Consider the following 15,506-nt stretch of genomic DNA (forward strand, 5'->3'; position numbering starts at 1 on the left):
ACAATTTCATTTCCCAGAAAGTGGGAGAAACAACAAGGGGATCATCCATCTTGGACCTGTTTCTCACCAACAGAGAAGAACTGATTGACGAAGTGGAAGTACTCTGAAACTTGGGAGGAAGTGATCATGTTGTCTTGGGATTCATTTTATACAGGCAAGGGAAAGCTTTAGGAGGGGCTTTCTGAGGGTAAGAGCTGTTCGAAGGTAGAATGAGCACCCTCAGAAGGTGGTGGACTCTCCTTTGTTAGAGGTTTTTAAGCAGAGGTTAGATGGCCATCTGCCTTTTATACTTTAGTTGAGGTTCCCTCATTGCCGGGGGTTGGACTAGATGAATCTCTTCCAACTCTATGATTAATATAATGCCAAATACTCCCAATTCTATGCCATTAAGTAATTTCTGCAACATGTATGATTTAGGTAAATGAAGCAAGTTTGTCTGACAACTCTCTCTGTATAATTCTGCTTTTTCACTATTTCATACATCTATATATTTTCCTTCTGCCAGTCATGTTAAAGAGCAAGCAGCCATGTCTTGCCCTGAAGCCTTCCCACCTGCTGGAAGTCAGAGTGGATTGGTGTCTTGGTATGCTATAAATAAAGTTTCCATTTTTTGTGATTCATGAATTCCCTGAATATGAGTGCGTAGAATCATATAATTGTGGTTGCTGTAACAATTCAAAATAGTTGTTTGCAACCAAATGGAACTTTTATATTACTGAGGAGCATGAACTAAAACCTCTGGTTTTGCAGTTCACAACCCTTTTGCCACTGCACAGTTGTTTCTGCTTAGTAATAAGGGGTGCAGTTATAAAATTCATATATTTCTTCTTGGCTCTCTATATACATAAGGACACTAAGCAAGATCACTTATTTAAGGACAAGTGCTACTAACACATTGGATGTGCTGGATTCTGGGCTAAGTGCCCAGAACTCTACAGAAACTAGGCGTAGTGTTAGTGAGCAAAAGTGAGAAAACTCTAGTGAAATGGAAAGTAAATGTCCATGCTGTCTGTTTGAATAATGCATATTTTTAATTTGTTGCAATAAATACATTAACAATACAAAAAATTAATGCACGCCCAGTTGCATCATACCTTTAACCCAAGACAAATATTTTTCCCCCATTCTTTCTCTCCCCCACTTTTAACAAGAAAAGCAGGTTTTAATTCAGTGGCTGCCTTCAGATGGCACGCTAAACCAGTGTTTCCCAACCTTGGGCCTCCAGCTGTTTTCGAACTACAATTCCCATCATCCCTGACCACTGGTCTTGCTAGCTGAGGATTATGGGAGTTGTAGTCCAAAAACAGCTGGAGTCCCAAGGTTGGGAAATGCTGCGCTAAACTATGGTGAGATGTGAACGAGCCTTTCTCTGCCTCTGTGTTCTTCACCAGTAAAATATGAGCATTCATTGGCTGCCTTTGACTACGTCTTCATGCATCTCTGCTGATCAGTTTTAGACGTTTATGTTTAAAGTCCTCATCTGTAGTCTGGGACCTTCATACTAACTGCACAGGATTGTGTCCAGGGGAGGTTACTTTGATGCTGCTAACACAGCGGTTTGAATTCACCCCTGTAGGTGCACTCCCATTGTCTCTCAAGACAGACGGATGCCAACAGTCCACAAACGAAGGAACAATTCAGCTCCTGTTTATTTTGGGGTGGGGGTGGGGGGAATCTTCCTCCAGCTTGTGTGTCAAGCAGTGCTCACAGGGTGTTGGTAGTCGTAAACTACTTGCTTACCAGTACATTTTGGAGCATCTGTTGACCAGTGGTGCAGATGAGCACGGAAGAAAGGTGTGCATGATTTCAGCAGATGATTTCTGCACAAAGGGTAGATGAGTGGTCATCCTTCCATATATACAAAGCTTGTTTTCTGAGCTCTTTCTGAAGAAGGGCTGGGAAAGCAGTGTGCTGTGATAAACAGCTGACATAACAGAAGTGGCAATAATCCTCCATTAAATATCTTTCAGCTGATGGGGCTCACCGGATAATTGACTTTCCAGCAGGAATTACTGGCTCAAACTAAATCAGCAGGCATTAGGGCAGCCTGCTGCTGTTTCGAAAGGGAGAATGTAGCTTTGCCTGACTCTGACAGGGACTATTCATCTTGGTAATTCAGTGTATGTGTCACTACCAGATGACACTAAGACTGTAGACACTAAAGTGGCTCTAATTAAAAACTGTTTTTGTTTGGAATTCCCTTTCGTGAATTCAGTAGCTTTTTATCTGATTTAAGATCCTATGTGCTCACCACCAGATGGTGGGTGGGTGATCTGAACCAGCCGGTGGTGTTTGACCTCCCCCGGTTCGCTTTTTGTCTGTTGCCCAGGCTACCTTTTACACTGTGGTGTTTGCAGTTCAGATGGCGGCAGAATTTGTCCTTCCGTTCCCACAACCATTAGAAGCAAATGCTGCTTGGCCACTTCTTCCTGCTCTGACAACTCCTTGGGATGATGAGTTTCTCATTGAAACGTGTCTGCAGTGGGAGCAGATCTGAGTGGGAGGGCAATTGCACCTCAGGCCCATGAACTTAAAGGTTCACAAAATCACAAAGTGGGTACATGCTAAACGGTGTTCAGGGGTTTGCTTGAACGTAAGATGTTAAATATAGGGCTGAAGCAAGGTGCACATGCCGTGTCTTGTGGTTCTATTACAGTGGGGGGCGGGGCGTGTAACTCATATAAGCTAGCAGGCCATGTAAAGGGCTTGAAAAGAGTTTGTGCAAATTGAAAAAAACAGTTGCTTTTCATATGCACTGTTCCAGAACAGAGTCAGAAATCGCCCTTCCTTGAGCAGGGGGAGGTCTTCTCTGAATTCAGCTCTTAGTTCTTGCTGATGTTGACCCACAGAAGGTGGCTGTAGCAGTTAGGATTTCCTGTTTCTTGACCTAAATGCTTCCTCTGTTGTAAATAACCCATTAGCGTTCTACCTTTTAATCACTGCCTCTTTGTTCATTTTCTTCTTTAGAATGGGAGCCTGAGCTGGAACGAAGAAGCTGATGGCAGCAGAGGAAGAGAGGTATCTCGAGACTTTGCCAAGGTCAGTACAGTGACTTGAGTTTGAGTGTACATTTGAGCCTAGTGGGAAAACAACATTTGAGTTGCATTCGTTAGGGTGTATCTGATGCTGCGTTGAGCCTGCTTTCACTCACACAAGACTTTATCCTCTCCTCCCCATGCACCCCAAAATCTGTTTGGAGCAGAATTTGAGGGGGCACTGGTGGGGTGGGCTTCAGGGGAGGATAAGAGGAAGGGGTAGTCCTGTTACACAAACAGCAGTGCTCAATGCAGCCCATTGCAGTGAAGAATGTGTTAATCCCTGGTATGGTCCTGCAGCTGGAAGAGAATCCAACAAACTACCGTATTTTTTGCTCTATAAGACTCACTTTTTCCCTCCTAAAAAGTAAGGGGAAATGTCTGTGCGTCTTATGGAGCGAATGCCGGCTGCGCAGCTAGCACAGAAGCCAGAACAGCAAGAGGGATTGCTGCTTTCACTGCGCAGCGATCCCTCTTGCTGTTCTGGCTTCTGAGATTCAGAATATTTTTTTTCTTGTTTTCCTCCTCCAAAAACTAGGTGCGTCTTGTGGTCTGGTGCATCTTATAGAGCGAAAAATACGGTAGATTTCAAGGTCCAAAGATACAGCCCAAATTCACCATATGTCTGGGTTGCCTTGTTTTTCCTTCCAAACCCAACCCAGCATGAATTATAATCGACTTGCTTTATTCCCCAGTTGTATGAACTGGATGGTGATCCTGAACGGAAGAAGTTCTTGGATGACCTCTTCATTTTTATGCAGAAGAGGGGTGAGTAGAACTCTTACACTGAGTTTAGTTTCGATAACCTGAAAAGTCACAGAGAGGAATACACCTGCTAGTGTCCTATGCTAGAATTGGAGTCCTTCTAATGAAGCTGCTGCTTGGATTGGCTTCAGAGATTTTGTTTCTTGGTGGGTGGGGAGGAGAGGAAACAGTACCTGCTGCTTCGAAGGTGGAGAGTTATGAAAGAGAATCCCATGAAACAGACAGCTTAGTTGAAGTTGAAGTAAAAGAGAGACTCTCGTTTCCCCCCCTTCCAGACTTGGTTTGAAACAAGGATAGACTCATTATTATTGAGACCTGTTGCGAGGCGGTTGCAGTGTAAACATTGACAGCGGGGATGGAAAGAGGATAGGAGGAAAGGAAACAGCAGGAATGACAGCATTTGCGCATACATGGGTTTCCATTTCCCCTACGCCAACCCAAGTAGTAGAAGCAAGAGGTCTGTTAGGGAAATGTGCCTCACTCTGCAACCACAAGTTTCTTGTCCTCATGGTATGTTGAAGTATTTAAATAGCAAATGTCCTTAATGGAGCAAAGAAAAGAAGCTGTGTGTGTGTGAGAGAGAGAAAGAGAGAGAGAGAGAGCGTGCTGGGTGGGCGGGTAGAGAGAGAGAGGCTTCTAAACAATCTCAGCAGCTAAGGCAACCCATAAAAAACAGGTTTTTCTGTTACTGTCAAATAAATACAACAAATCTCCTCCCTGCTTAGTGCCACTAAATTTGGAAGCAAAAACATAACCTCTGTTGTCTGTAGTGTGTTTTGCTTGCGTCAGTCACAAAATTCAGGGTTGCTGTGAGGCCCTTTTAGCTCTAGATAGATTTCTGAAGTTGAACAAGCTGCTCATCCTTTCCTAGGTGGCACCAGTATTGTAAGGTTGAGTCAGCACAGGCTGGTAAGTTGAGGATTGATCTTGGAGGCCCAGTGTGAAAGACAAACAGCAGATTTCACATGAGCTCCTGAAAAAAGAGTTGAGGATGAAAAGCCCTGGCCCTGGATACCATCCCCTGACAGGCTATTTGTGTCCAGTGCCCTGCTGCATCAGGCCTAATGCAGATCACATGTGCGGGCCTCCTCTGAGCACAGCAGGTTGCCACAAAGCAGCTGCACCTGCAAGTGATAAAATGCCTCTTCAGTGGCAGTAATGATGAGAGGAGGAGAGGAAGGCTTTAACACACTGGGGAGGGGGGAGATTGCCCCCTCTGTGACACTAAAATAGAGAAATGAGAAAAAATGGAGCTGGTTCGTCAACCCTTAGCCCATGCCTTCAAATTATAGGACTCTGTTTTGGATTCATGAAGACCTCGTCCCTTCCTTGGGCTGTCCTGAAGATGAAAGGTTGCCTTTGAGAATTGCATTTCTGCAAAAGCACTCTCATCTGTTTTAGGGCCAGCAGACTTCCTGAGAGCTATTCAGGTGTTATGGCTAAGGTTTGGTTAAGCAACCGACATCCTTCTCCCTTGTGCATAAAGTTACATGAGTTTAAAAATGGATTAAAACAACAAATTTCAGAGGAGTGGAGCTACTTCTACCTGGTCCACCCACCCAGAGCCACAGGCTGCATCCCAGAAAAGAGGGAGGGATTTGCTATATAAGCTTAATGAGAGTTATCATGGTGGATTCCTTTTCATCGGTGTCTGGATTGATCCTGCAATGACTGAGTGAGAGGAAACAAGAAGGAGATCAAAGTAATAGGGCTCTGTCTGGAAAGACTGAATCATTCAAATTGGATGGTTCAGTCTGTAGAGCAGGCATAGGCAAACTCGGCCCTCCATATGATTTTGGACTACAACTCCCATCATCCCTAGCCACCAGGACCAGTGGTCAGGGATGATGGGAATTGTAGTCTTAAAAAACCATCTGGAGGGCCGGGTTTGCCTACGCCTGCTGTAGAGCATGAGACTCTTCATCTCAGAGTCATGGGTTCAAGCCCCATGTTGGGCTAAATATTCTTGCATTGCAGGGGGTTGGACTAGATGATACTCGTGGTCCCCTCTGTTTTTATATTGTAGAGTTAGAAGCGACCCCAAGGGTCATCAAGTCCAAGCCCCTGCAATTCAGGAGTTGCAGCTAAAACAGCCAAGACAGTTGGCCATCCAACCTCTGCTTAAAAAACTCCAAGGAAGGAGAGTTGACAGTCTCCCAAGGGGGACCGTTTCACTATTGAACAGTTCTTGATTGTCAGAGAGTTCTTCCTGGTGTTTAGTAGGAACCTCCTTTCTTTTTTTTAAAAATAATATTTTTATTAAGATTTTCCATAACTTTCCAAAAAGAAAAAGAAAAATACAAAAAAGAATAAAGAAAAACAGTTAAAAACAATTCAATTTTTCATAACATATCTTGCATTTGCTTGTTTCCCGGACCTCCCCACACCTCCCCTCCTTGTATTCCAATTCAATTTATTTATTCAGCAAATCCTTTCCCTCTTTACTTTATCCTTATCTTGATCTTAATATATTATACCTTTAATTTTTCACCTGTTAACATTCCGTTTTTGCATATTCCTTCATGCCGTTGTTACTAAAAAACCCTTAACCTCAACCCAACATCATTCTAACATCCATTAATTTTATAATATTTCTGTAAATAGTCTTTAAATTTCTTCCAATCTTCTTCCACCAACTCTTCTCCCTGGTTTCGGATTCTGCCGGTCATTTCCGCCAATTCCATATAGTCCATCACCTTCATCTGCCATTCATCTCCTTTCTTGTAACTTGAAGCCATTGGTTTGAGTCCTACCCTCCGGGGCAGGAGTAAACATGCTTGCTCCATCTTCCATGTGACAGCCCTTCTGATAGTGCCCAATGCTGTCATACACTTCCCCTTGTCAGAGAGCTGTTGCCAGAGAATCTTATGTTTCTCAAAGCACACAATAAATGCAGAAAGGGACAATGCCATAAAAGTAATTTATTAAGGAGAGAGAAAAGGCCAGACTTTGTTAGACCCTCCACGAAAATTGTGTAGGCAGCCTCCCCCTTCCTAGTATTGTCTTCCCTACAACATTCTATGTCAAGTAGGGATTTTTTTGGGAGGGGGGAATGGGGGAGAGAGTTTCTGCTTACAAACCTCCTGGATGATTTGGTGGCTGTTGTGTGAGAGAACTGACATGTGGCGATCATGACTTTGGGAGCTCACTTACTATACTCATGCGCCCCAACAGCTGTTTTCCTCTGCTTATCGAGGCTGCCTGTGACGGAACTTGAGCTCTAGTTCAAAGTTTAAACAAGGTAATTCATTATACGATTATAAGAGCCTGGCTTCTGGATCAGACCCATCTAGTCCAGCATCCTGTTCTTACAGTGGCCAATTAGATGCCTCTATGGGAAGCCCACCAGGGACGCGGGTGGCGCTGTGGGTAAAAGCCTCAGTGCCTAGGGCTTGCCGATCAAAAGGTCGGCGGTTCGAATCCCCGCGGCAGGGTGCGCTCCCGTTGTTCGGTCCCAGCGCCTGCCAACCTAGCAGTTCGAAAGCACTCCCGGGTGCAAGTAGATAAATAGGGACCGCTTACTAGCGGGAAGGTAAACGGCGTTTCCGTGTGCGGCTCTGGCTCGCCAGAGCAGCGATGTCACGCTGGCCACGTGACCCGGAAGTGTCTTCGGACAGCGCTGGCCCCCGGCCTCTTAAGTGAGATGGGCGCACAACCCTAGAGTCTGTCAAGACTGGCCCGTACGGGCAGGGGTACCTTTACCTTTATGGGAAGCCCAGAAGCAGGACTTAGGTGCTCCAGGCCTCTCCCCGCTTGTAAGTCCCATCAGCTGGAGCTAGAACAATAGCCATCATGGCTAGTAGCTAGTCACCTTGATCGAGTATTTATTGGTGAAAGATATTTCTATCCTGTCTTTCCACATCTGAGGAAATGCTCTGAGTGGCTCATGTTGTAATCATATAGTAAAAACAGGAACACAATAAAACAAATAATTAAAGTAAGACAAGCACCATAAAAATAGTCTAAGTAACAGGGACCAATGCCTCAAATTTCAGCAGGCAAGCTGTCAGTTTGCTTAAACGTCTTCAGTAGGCTCTGAGGGGAAATGTGAGCAAGCATCTCCAGTGGCAGATAGTTCCACATCCTATGAAATTAGCCATAGTTCAAGCTATAAAATTTGTGCTCATTTATTATTTATTATTATTTATTAAATTTGTATACCGTCTGTCTGAAGACCATGGGGTGGTTCACAACATAAAAATACAAAATGCATAATGAAACAAGAGCAAGAACAAACAAAATAACACCCCCCCCCCAAAAAAGACACTTTTTGAAAGCCATAGAATGTTTAATCAACCAAAGGCCTGGTTGTAGAAAAACGTTTTTGCCTGGGTCCTAAAGATATGTAATGAAAGTGCCAGGTGAGCCTCCCTGGCCGGAGCATTCCGCAAATGGGGAGCCACCACAGAAGAGGCCTGTTCTTGTGTCGCCACCCTCTGGACCTCTTGTGGAGGAGACACGTGAAGAAGGGCCTGACAGCATTAGCTTTCCCCTTCCATTCTTCTGCTAGCTCAGCATCTGATTCTCACAGTGTCCAACAGATCCATTATATCAGAAGACCATTGTCTGGATTTCTTTAGAAATCTTCTGGAAAAGGTAGGTTGTTTTTCCAGGCGAATAAACTATGCTACATAGGGAATATGCGTCAATTCTCAAGAAGGCAAGGATGCTGGATTGCAAATGGTGGTGTAGCCAGGAAAACCGTTTTGTTCATTTAAGTTCCTCCTTTGTGAAGATCTCATAAAAAGCTTCTGATTGTGCCATTCTGCTGCTGCTCAAGGTTTCCTACGTGACCTTTGTTTTCCCAGATGGCTTGTCCGTTCTGAGTTTGATGTATATATACATAGAAGAGGCTTTGTAAGCCCAAGCGTGTGGTTTTAATGTTTTCCTGCTGTTGTATGGCCTTATCTGCATGTTTTCAGATGTGGAAAAGCTTGCAGCAAATACTGATATTGATGAAAGCGTTTGGCAGGGGGTTCTTTTATCTCCAGGCAGCAGTGGCACTTATCAAGCCTATCTAGGGAATACCCTTAATACCTCCTTTCCCCCCCTTTTCTTTCCTGCAGCTTCACCACTAAGTTTTTTGCTACCTGGAGGATATCCTAGAGTCTGAATATTGCCGATATTTCTCCTTCAGTAGCAGGCCAAATCAAGTGAGCTAACAGGAGCATGTTTACCCTAATTCCACTATACAAATTCCTTACAATGGTGTTGTGGACTTTCTGTTGCGGGTCCTGGAGGAGATTGGTGATGAGCAAAGAAATAAGGAAATTGTGCTCTGTTGCTTTGAACTAAAACTAGTGAGAAATTCCCATGCCTTTTCAAACCCCTGTGCTCCGAATTATTGTGACACTAAAATTCAGTTATTTGCTGCTGTGGGCAATTGGTCCATATCATGAACTTGGAGTATTTGTATTTGTATGGAAAAGATAGGAGAAGGATCCCGTAAATCTTTTACCATGCACACTGTTATTGGCTACTTTTTCCATCTCTGAGCTTGGAAGATGCTATTCCTTTAGGCTTTTGTCTGTGGAACCTTATGTGGCACTGCCTTGAGGAATTTGGAAAGGAAGTCATGGCTTCGGAGAGAGTTAAGCCATTCACTGATTCCAATTTTTGGATACTTTAATTACTAAGTAAGAACGAAGGAACATACAGAATGGAGTGCTGTAAAATAGCCTGCTCCTTCTTTGTTAGAATTTCCCTCAGAAGGAGCCTTTTATAACTATGCAGAAGTGCCAATCTCTTTCCAAGTGTGAATTAGGTGTGAGCAGGGAGGACTTTTGGAGAGGGTATCAATGGTTCATACCAGCAAAATCTCCCACCTTTCTCTGGACCTCACAGGACTGTGCATTTTGTTGTTGTTGACTGCAAGTCTTTCAAATTTGTGGGCCCTTGCTCATCAGAGAAATATCGGTGCCCTATTTCACTTCATAGCAGTATACCTCTCACGTTAGCCTAGCTCCTTATGAGTCATCCACACTTAGCTTTCTTTAAGGTAAGTCACATAAAGATACTTCCATCTTTCTATCTTGCTAGGGCCCTTTCCTCATCCAGCTTAAGAGCCGGTGACTTCTGTTCAGATGCTTTAGTTAATGTGTTTTACTAGTTTAATGCTGGGCACTCAGGCCCCACAATGAGGCTGAGTCTCCTGAGTGCCGAAGGAAGAAGCAGGCCTCTTTGCCAACATGCTGGTGGAGGCCTTTGCTTCATATTTGAAGCCAGTGGGCTCAAGCCTGCCCATTTAAGCCTTTAAGACATCAATGGATCTGCTTTTACTTCTTGAAAAACTGTGTTTCTGCTTCAGATATCGCTGGGGGAGTTAGTTCAAGGGTCAGAGGGGTGAGAACCCCACCAGTAGCAGAGCTGTTGAACATCTGGTAAAGATGTTATGAGCGTGAAGTATATTGAACCCAGCTGTGTCAGTAGCCATCGAGCAACTGAACACTAGCGAGGCTTAACGTGAACAAACTCCATGAGAACAGGCCTAGGGAGTAGTGTTGGGACATAGTGGGCGCATCGGGGCAGATTAGGCAACTTTGACTGGGTGGGTCGCCTTGACACAAGGACACATGTGCCTGTTAAGTAGCCTTCAGTTTGGCAGCTCATCTAATAAGCAGAAGCAATCTGTCAGTCTTGCGTTATTCAGGGGGTTGAAGGGGAAGCGGAGCCCAATGGCATTTCCATGGGTGCAGATAAGAACTGGGCCTCACATCAAATAGAACATGATTAATTGCTCTCCTTCCCAGCTCCCGCTTTGATAAACATATGTGAGGGCCCACAGGTTAGCAGATCAGGTAATGACTATCACATCAGGAGGTGTGAAGATTCACTGTGGAGCTAGACAAGGGGCTTGGGGCATGGGATGAGTGATGAGGGCTGCTATGGGATGGCCGGGGGGGGGGGGGAGCAGACAGGCAGAGAGGGCTTCTTTCTCTCCGGACTGTATTTTCTTACCTTTCAAACAAGTCCTAAGGGCAGAGCCTGTAGCTTCTTGCTTTGCCACATGCACAGAGATTCTGGCAACAGACGTCAGCTGCGTCTGATGGGAGTGGAAGTACAGAGCGTCTGCAGGGCCCCAGGTTGTAGAAGGCCCGTCTGGAACATTTCCGGCCCTTTATTGAAAGTAGCACCTGGAAAAGTATGCCAGATTGGTTGCTCTTTGCCGCCTGTGACATAAAAACATAAGAAGAGCCTGCTGGATCTGGCCAGTGGCCCATCCACTCCAGGGTCTTGTTCTCATAGTGGCCAAAGAGATGCATCTTCCAGGAAACAAGCAAGCTGAGCCCAAGCACAAGAGCCTTCTCCCCTCCTGTGGTTTCCAGCAACTGGTAAAACCAGATGGTGGCAATTCCTCCAGGGCCTCCAGTCACCTCCCCCAAGCACCATATTTCTTATACTTGTTAAAGCACATTTGGGCCCAAATGAGGACCCCCAAGATTATTTTAAAAGCCTGTCACAAATACAAATTTTAAACAATAACTTGAAATAAACCAGAGTGTTAAAACAAAGATGAGCAGAATTTAATACTTTCAGTATCGTTTTTTAAAAACCATTAAAAGCGGAGGGAGCGGAGCCCTAAAAGGGGTCTAGCATTGGGCCAACTTCCCTTGGGAGGGAACTGCAAAATTGGGGTGCTGCCACTGAAAAGCTGTTCCCATCAGCAAGGTATCCTGCGTTGTTGGGGCATACAACAGATTTGGGAGGTGACAAATCAGAACGGGTTTCCTCCCAGGTGCTTCCAGAAAGCCCACAAGCAGGAATTAAAGACCCTAGCCCCCATCCCCATCCTCACTCCCACCACCATAACTGTCTCCCTACTGCATCAACTGGTGTTCAGAGGTACACTAGCTCTGAATATGGAGCTTCTGTCTTAGCCACTGATAGGCCAGTTCGCCTACAGTTTGCTTAATTCTTTTTTAAATCTATCTGAGACAGTTTTCCCAGTGCGAAAAGAGTATTTAAGCTCTTTACCATGCTTGCTGGGAAGGGCTGCTCAGCACACCTGCTCCAGAAGGCTAAGGATGCTTGTGTGACATCTTTCAAAAGCTCTGATGGCCCTGCGAGATCTCGCAAGAGCATCCCAGCAAAGCTATTTTGCACCAGGAAACCCTGGAGCAAAAATAACTCTTTAAGTCCTCTGCCTTGCTTGTGTTAATTTGCTGGATTTCAACTGGCGACATTTACCCTCTGGGTGTAGGGTGGTATATAAATTCAGTAACTAGTAATAATAACCATGTCTGGCTGAAATTGTGCAAGTTAAATGTGTGTAAGACTTCATTGTACTATGACATTGACTCCATTTTGGGGAGGCAGAATTGTGGCACAGAGCAGAGGAGTGGAGTTTTGGTAAATTTTCAGGCTCACAGAGAGCAAAGGATCCAGGTCTCCTGGTCGTGATCCTTTTGCATGCCCATTAATACTACCACACTCTCTTCCTAGCCAGTGTTGAGATTCAATAGGAAGGTTTTTTTTATTTTCCTAGCAAAGTGTGTAGGCTGCTGAGCAGTGAGAAGGAAGGGCATAGTGTTATCAGTGTTTCTTTTTTTCTGTCCTATGGTGATAGGACTATCTGGCCTTTGTTACCATGTCTCTCTAGGACCATTTTGCAGTCTTAACTGTGTTTGTACTTTGTGGATGGATAATTGGAGGTCAGAGTGAGTCATAGAATAGTAGAGTTGGAAGGGGACCCCAAGAGTCACCTAGTCCACCCCCCTGCAATGCAGAAATCTCAACTAAAGTATCCCTGGCAGATGACTAGAGTCATCTGTCCCAAGACCTGACATGTGTGTTCCCCACCCTGGTGCCTTCCAGCTGTTGCTGGACTACAGTGTCTATCAGCCACATGCATGAAGGCCAGTGGTCAAGGCTGATGGAAATTGTACTCCAGATTATATGGAGGGCACCAGGCTGCCATGCATAGAGCTCATGGCAAAGGTAGGATTTGAATACACGTCTGTCAAGAGGCAGGCCTCGCCCCTCTGCTTAGCAGAGGTGCAGTCAGCACGAAGCCCTCCCAATATTGCTGGCTCACAGTTGCCACCCCCTTCGACCATTAACTGGGTTGGATGGGAGCTATAGGCCCACAGCAACTGCCAGGCAGCACGTTGGCTACCCCATAGCAGCATGTGGTAATTAGCTTGTGTTCTTACGTTCTGCTGTAAATTGGATAGGTGTCAGCTAGCCAGTGGAATCTCCTTTCCTTTAAAATAGAGTCATGGTCTCAAAGCTAAGCTGCCTGGATGGGCAGCTGCCTAGGAACCACAGACATGCCACCTTATTTGGCAGGGGACATCCTGTTGGGTGCACAATATTTGCCACCAGCCTGTTTGCTTGTGACAGCAAATACCTTTTTGCCCTACCTCTGGAGTTGGGCACCAAGCACCGCAGCTCAAGTAGCACCTTTGCCGTCCTGGAGATCTTTCTACCAAGGTCCCAAACATGCCGATTTGGGGCAGGGAGTCAGGCATGCATGCAAGTCTGTTGCAGCAACTGAGCTCCGTTTATTTTCTTTAGATTCGATTTGATTTATATACTGCCCTTCATCATAAGATCTCACGGCGGTTCGCACAATAAAATACAAGATAAAAACAAATAAATAAGTGAAACAAAACAGCAAAACAATACCACCACCCTTCACACAGACACGTTTGAAAGGGTGTCGACTATTAATAAGCCAGAGGACTGTTTTTGCCTGGTGCCTAAAGGTGTGTAATGAAGGTGCCAGCTGAAGCTCCCTGGGGAGAGCATTCTACAAACGGGGAGCCACTACAGAAAAGGCCCTTTCTCATGTTGCCCCCCTCCGAATCTCACCTGGAGGAGGCACATAAAGAAGGGGCTCAGATGATGAGCGCAGAGCCCAGGACAGTTTATATTTTAAATTGCTGGCACAGAGCCCTGAAGAATTATTCCTCTCTCCAGACTATAGACATTTTGTCATCTCCAGTCCTGGACTCAGAAAAGCCTCTGTAGTCCCCTGCGCCTGAAAGCAGACTCCTTGGGCTGCTGTTTATTATCTGTGCCCAGGGCTCCATCTGATTTTGATTACCCTGTATCAGAGGTGAGGTGGCTTGGGATCATGTAGCAGCAGGGGTGAAGCAGGGAGGGTTCCTCCGTTAGTGAAAAGGGGAAGTGCATGCAGAATGTAAGGACAGAGGAAACAGCCCACTCCCTTTGCTGGCAAGAGGTTGGGCCCTCTGTCTGCATCGCCGCAATCCAAGAGGTTCCTGCGTGCTGTCGGAATAGAGAGAGACACTGGAAAGTACAGTAGAAACGAGCTTGCCATCAAAAGGCAACAAGTCCTGCCCCGTGCCCCCGGTCAGTGACCTTTCCCTCTGGAATTCTCCCCTCTGACCCCCAGATCATTAATCCCCCCACTGCCAGATGACAGTAATCCATCATGGGCCCTGACAAGCCTCGCAGCCGGCCGTGAAAGGATCTGCTCAGCCTCTGTCTCTCTCTTTCTGTCCCATGATGCTCATTTCTCAGCCTTTCCTGTTCAGCACTGGGGGCTTCCAATAAAGACTTAACGCCTTTCTCTTCCTACCAGGGGGCTGGGAGGGGAGGCGGCTGAGGGCTGTACGAGAAACCTTTCCACACTTACTGTGTCTTGTTTGCTTCTCTCAGTCTCCACCTGTGAAAGGCTCGAGCATCCGAAACAGCACTGGAATGGAAAATGGAGTCTGCTTTCCCTTTACTGTTAAATCTATTTTTAAAATATGTTTTAACTGACTTTTGCCCAGCCTTTCAAATAAGCACCAAACTGTGCACTTAAAATTAAGCAGTTCATGTTAAGTAAATGCAGCACAGTATTAAAACCTGGAAAACCAGCACTAAAAGCAGAGGAAATACCAGAATAAAACTGATCAAATAAAATTGTCAAATAAAATTGTCCAACCCCCGCCCCCCCAAAAAACCTAGGCAAGCAGATGCCGGGCATCCAGCAGGATTTAATGCCCGCTTATCAGCTGATGAGACAGAGGTTAAATCCTGCTTTGGCTGTCTGCTGCTTACTTCCCTGTTGGGAACTGGCTGGGGCAGCCAACACATAATTGACCCCACCCCACATCAGCTGATATCTCCCAACACAGCTGATTGACAGGTGGGTGTGGTGTGGGGGAAATCGGCTGGACAGACTGGACTCCCTGGCAGGCCAAGATTGGCCCCTGGGCTGGAGTTCCTCAACCCTGGTGTAGACACATGGCTATAACTCTGTACAGGCAACTTCCTATTTTCCTAACACATATTTGTATAGTGGATTTCAACTACACATATAGCCCATGTGGTTTATTTTTTTAAAATTCACTGTATACGAGGAAGTTAATGCACTGTTCACATCTGTTACCCAAGGCCAAACAAATACTGATGCAGTTCTTTAAAAATGAGCAGTGCTATATTTGGGCTTTGCTTTCTGCTTTTATTATTATTATTATTATTAGATAGAAGTTCTGCACAAAGAAGCAGTGCTAACAAATAACATTTGCATTTGTTTACTGGTCCTTATTTATTTAGTCAGAGGGAGCAGCAACTTCCACAAAGACATTGAATCACAAACATATCCTTGGACCTCCTCTGATTTCAGATGTTTTTTTTAAGGTATTATTGGTGGCTGGCTAATTGGTATTTTGTTTATAGACAGCTTTTCAACCCCAGGGAACACCAAAGCAATTTTTTAAAAACCACATTTGTAACATTAATTCAATCCTT

The 15,506-nt window shown here is 45.2% G+C and overlaps 2 protein-coding genes across 3 annotated transcripts in view; one reads left to right on the forward strand and one right to left on the reverse strand.

Annotated features, from left to right (window-relative positions):
• The window catches only part of LOC310657815 (uncharacterized protein), a 437,520-nt gene that overhangs the window by 337,005 nt on the left and 85,009 nt on the right, over positions 1 to 15,506 (reverse strand). The window lies entirely within an intron of this gene.
• The window catches only part of ARID3B (AT-rich interaction domain 3B), a 58,422-nt gene that overhangs the window by 20,484 nt on the left and 22,432 nt on the right, over positions 1 to 15,506 (forward strand). For both annotated transcript variants that reach the window (XM_083398896.1, XM_083398897.1), the window contains exons 3-4: positions 2,968 to 3,039; positions 3,731 to 3,803. In XM_083398896.1, the coding sequence (XP_083255022.1) occupies positions 2,968 to 3,039; positions 3,731 to 3,803 (145 nt within the window). The remainder of the gene's footprint in view (positions 1 to 2,967; positions 3,040 to 3,730; positions 3,804 to 15,506) is intronic.

The sequence above is a fragment of the Podarcis tiliguerta genome (genome assembly GCF_965153285.1).
Source record: "Podarcis tiliguerta genome assembly, chromosome: 9".
In the NCBI taxonomy this organism is placed as follows: Eukaryota; Metazoa; Chordata; class Lepidosauria; order Squamata; family Lacertidae; genus Podarcis; species Podarcis tiliguerta.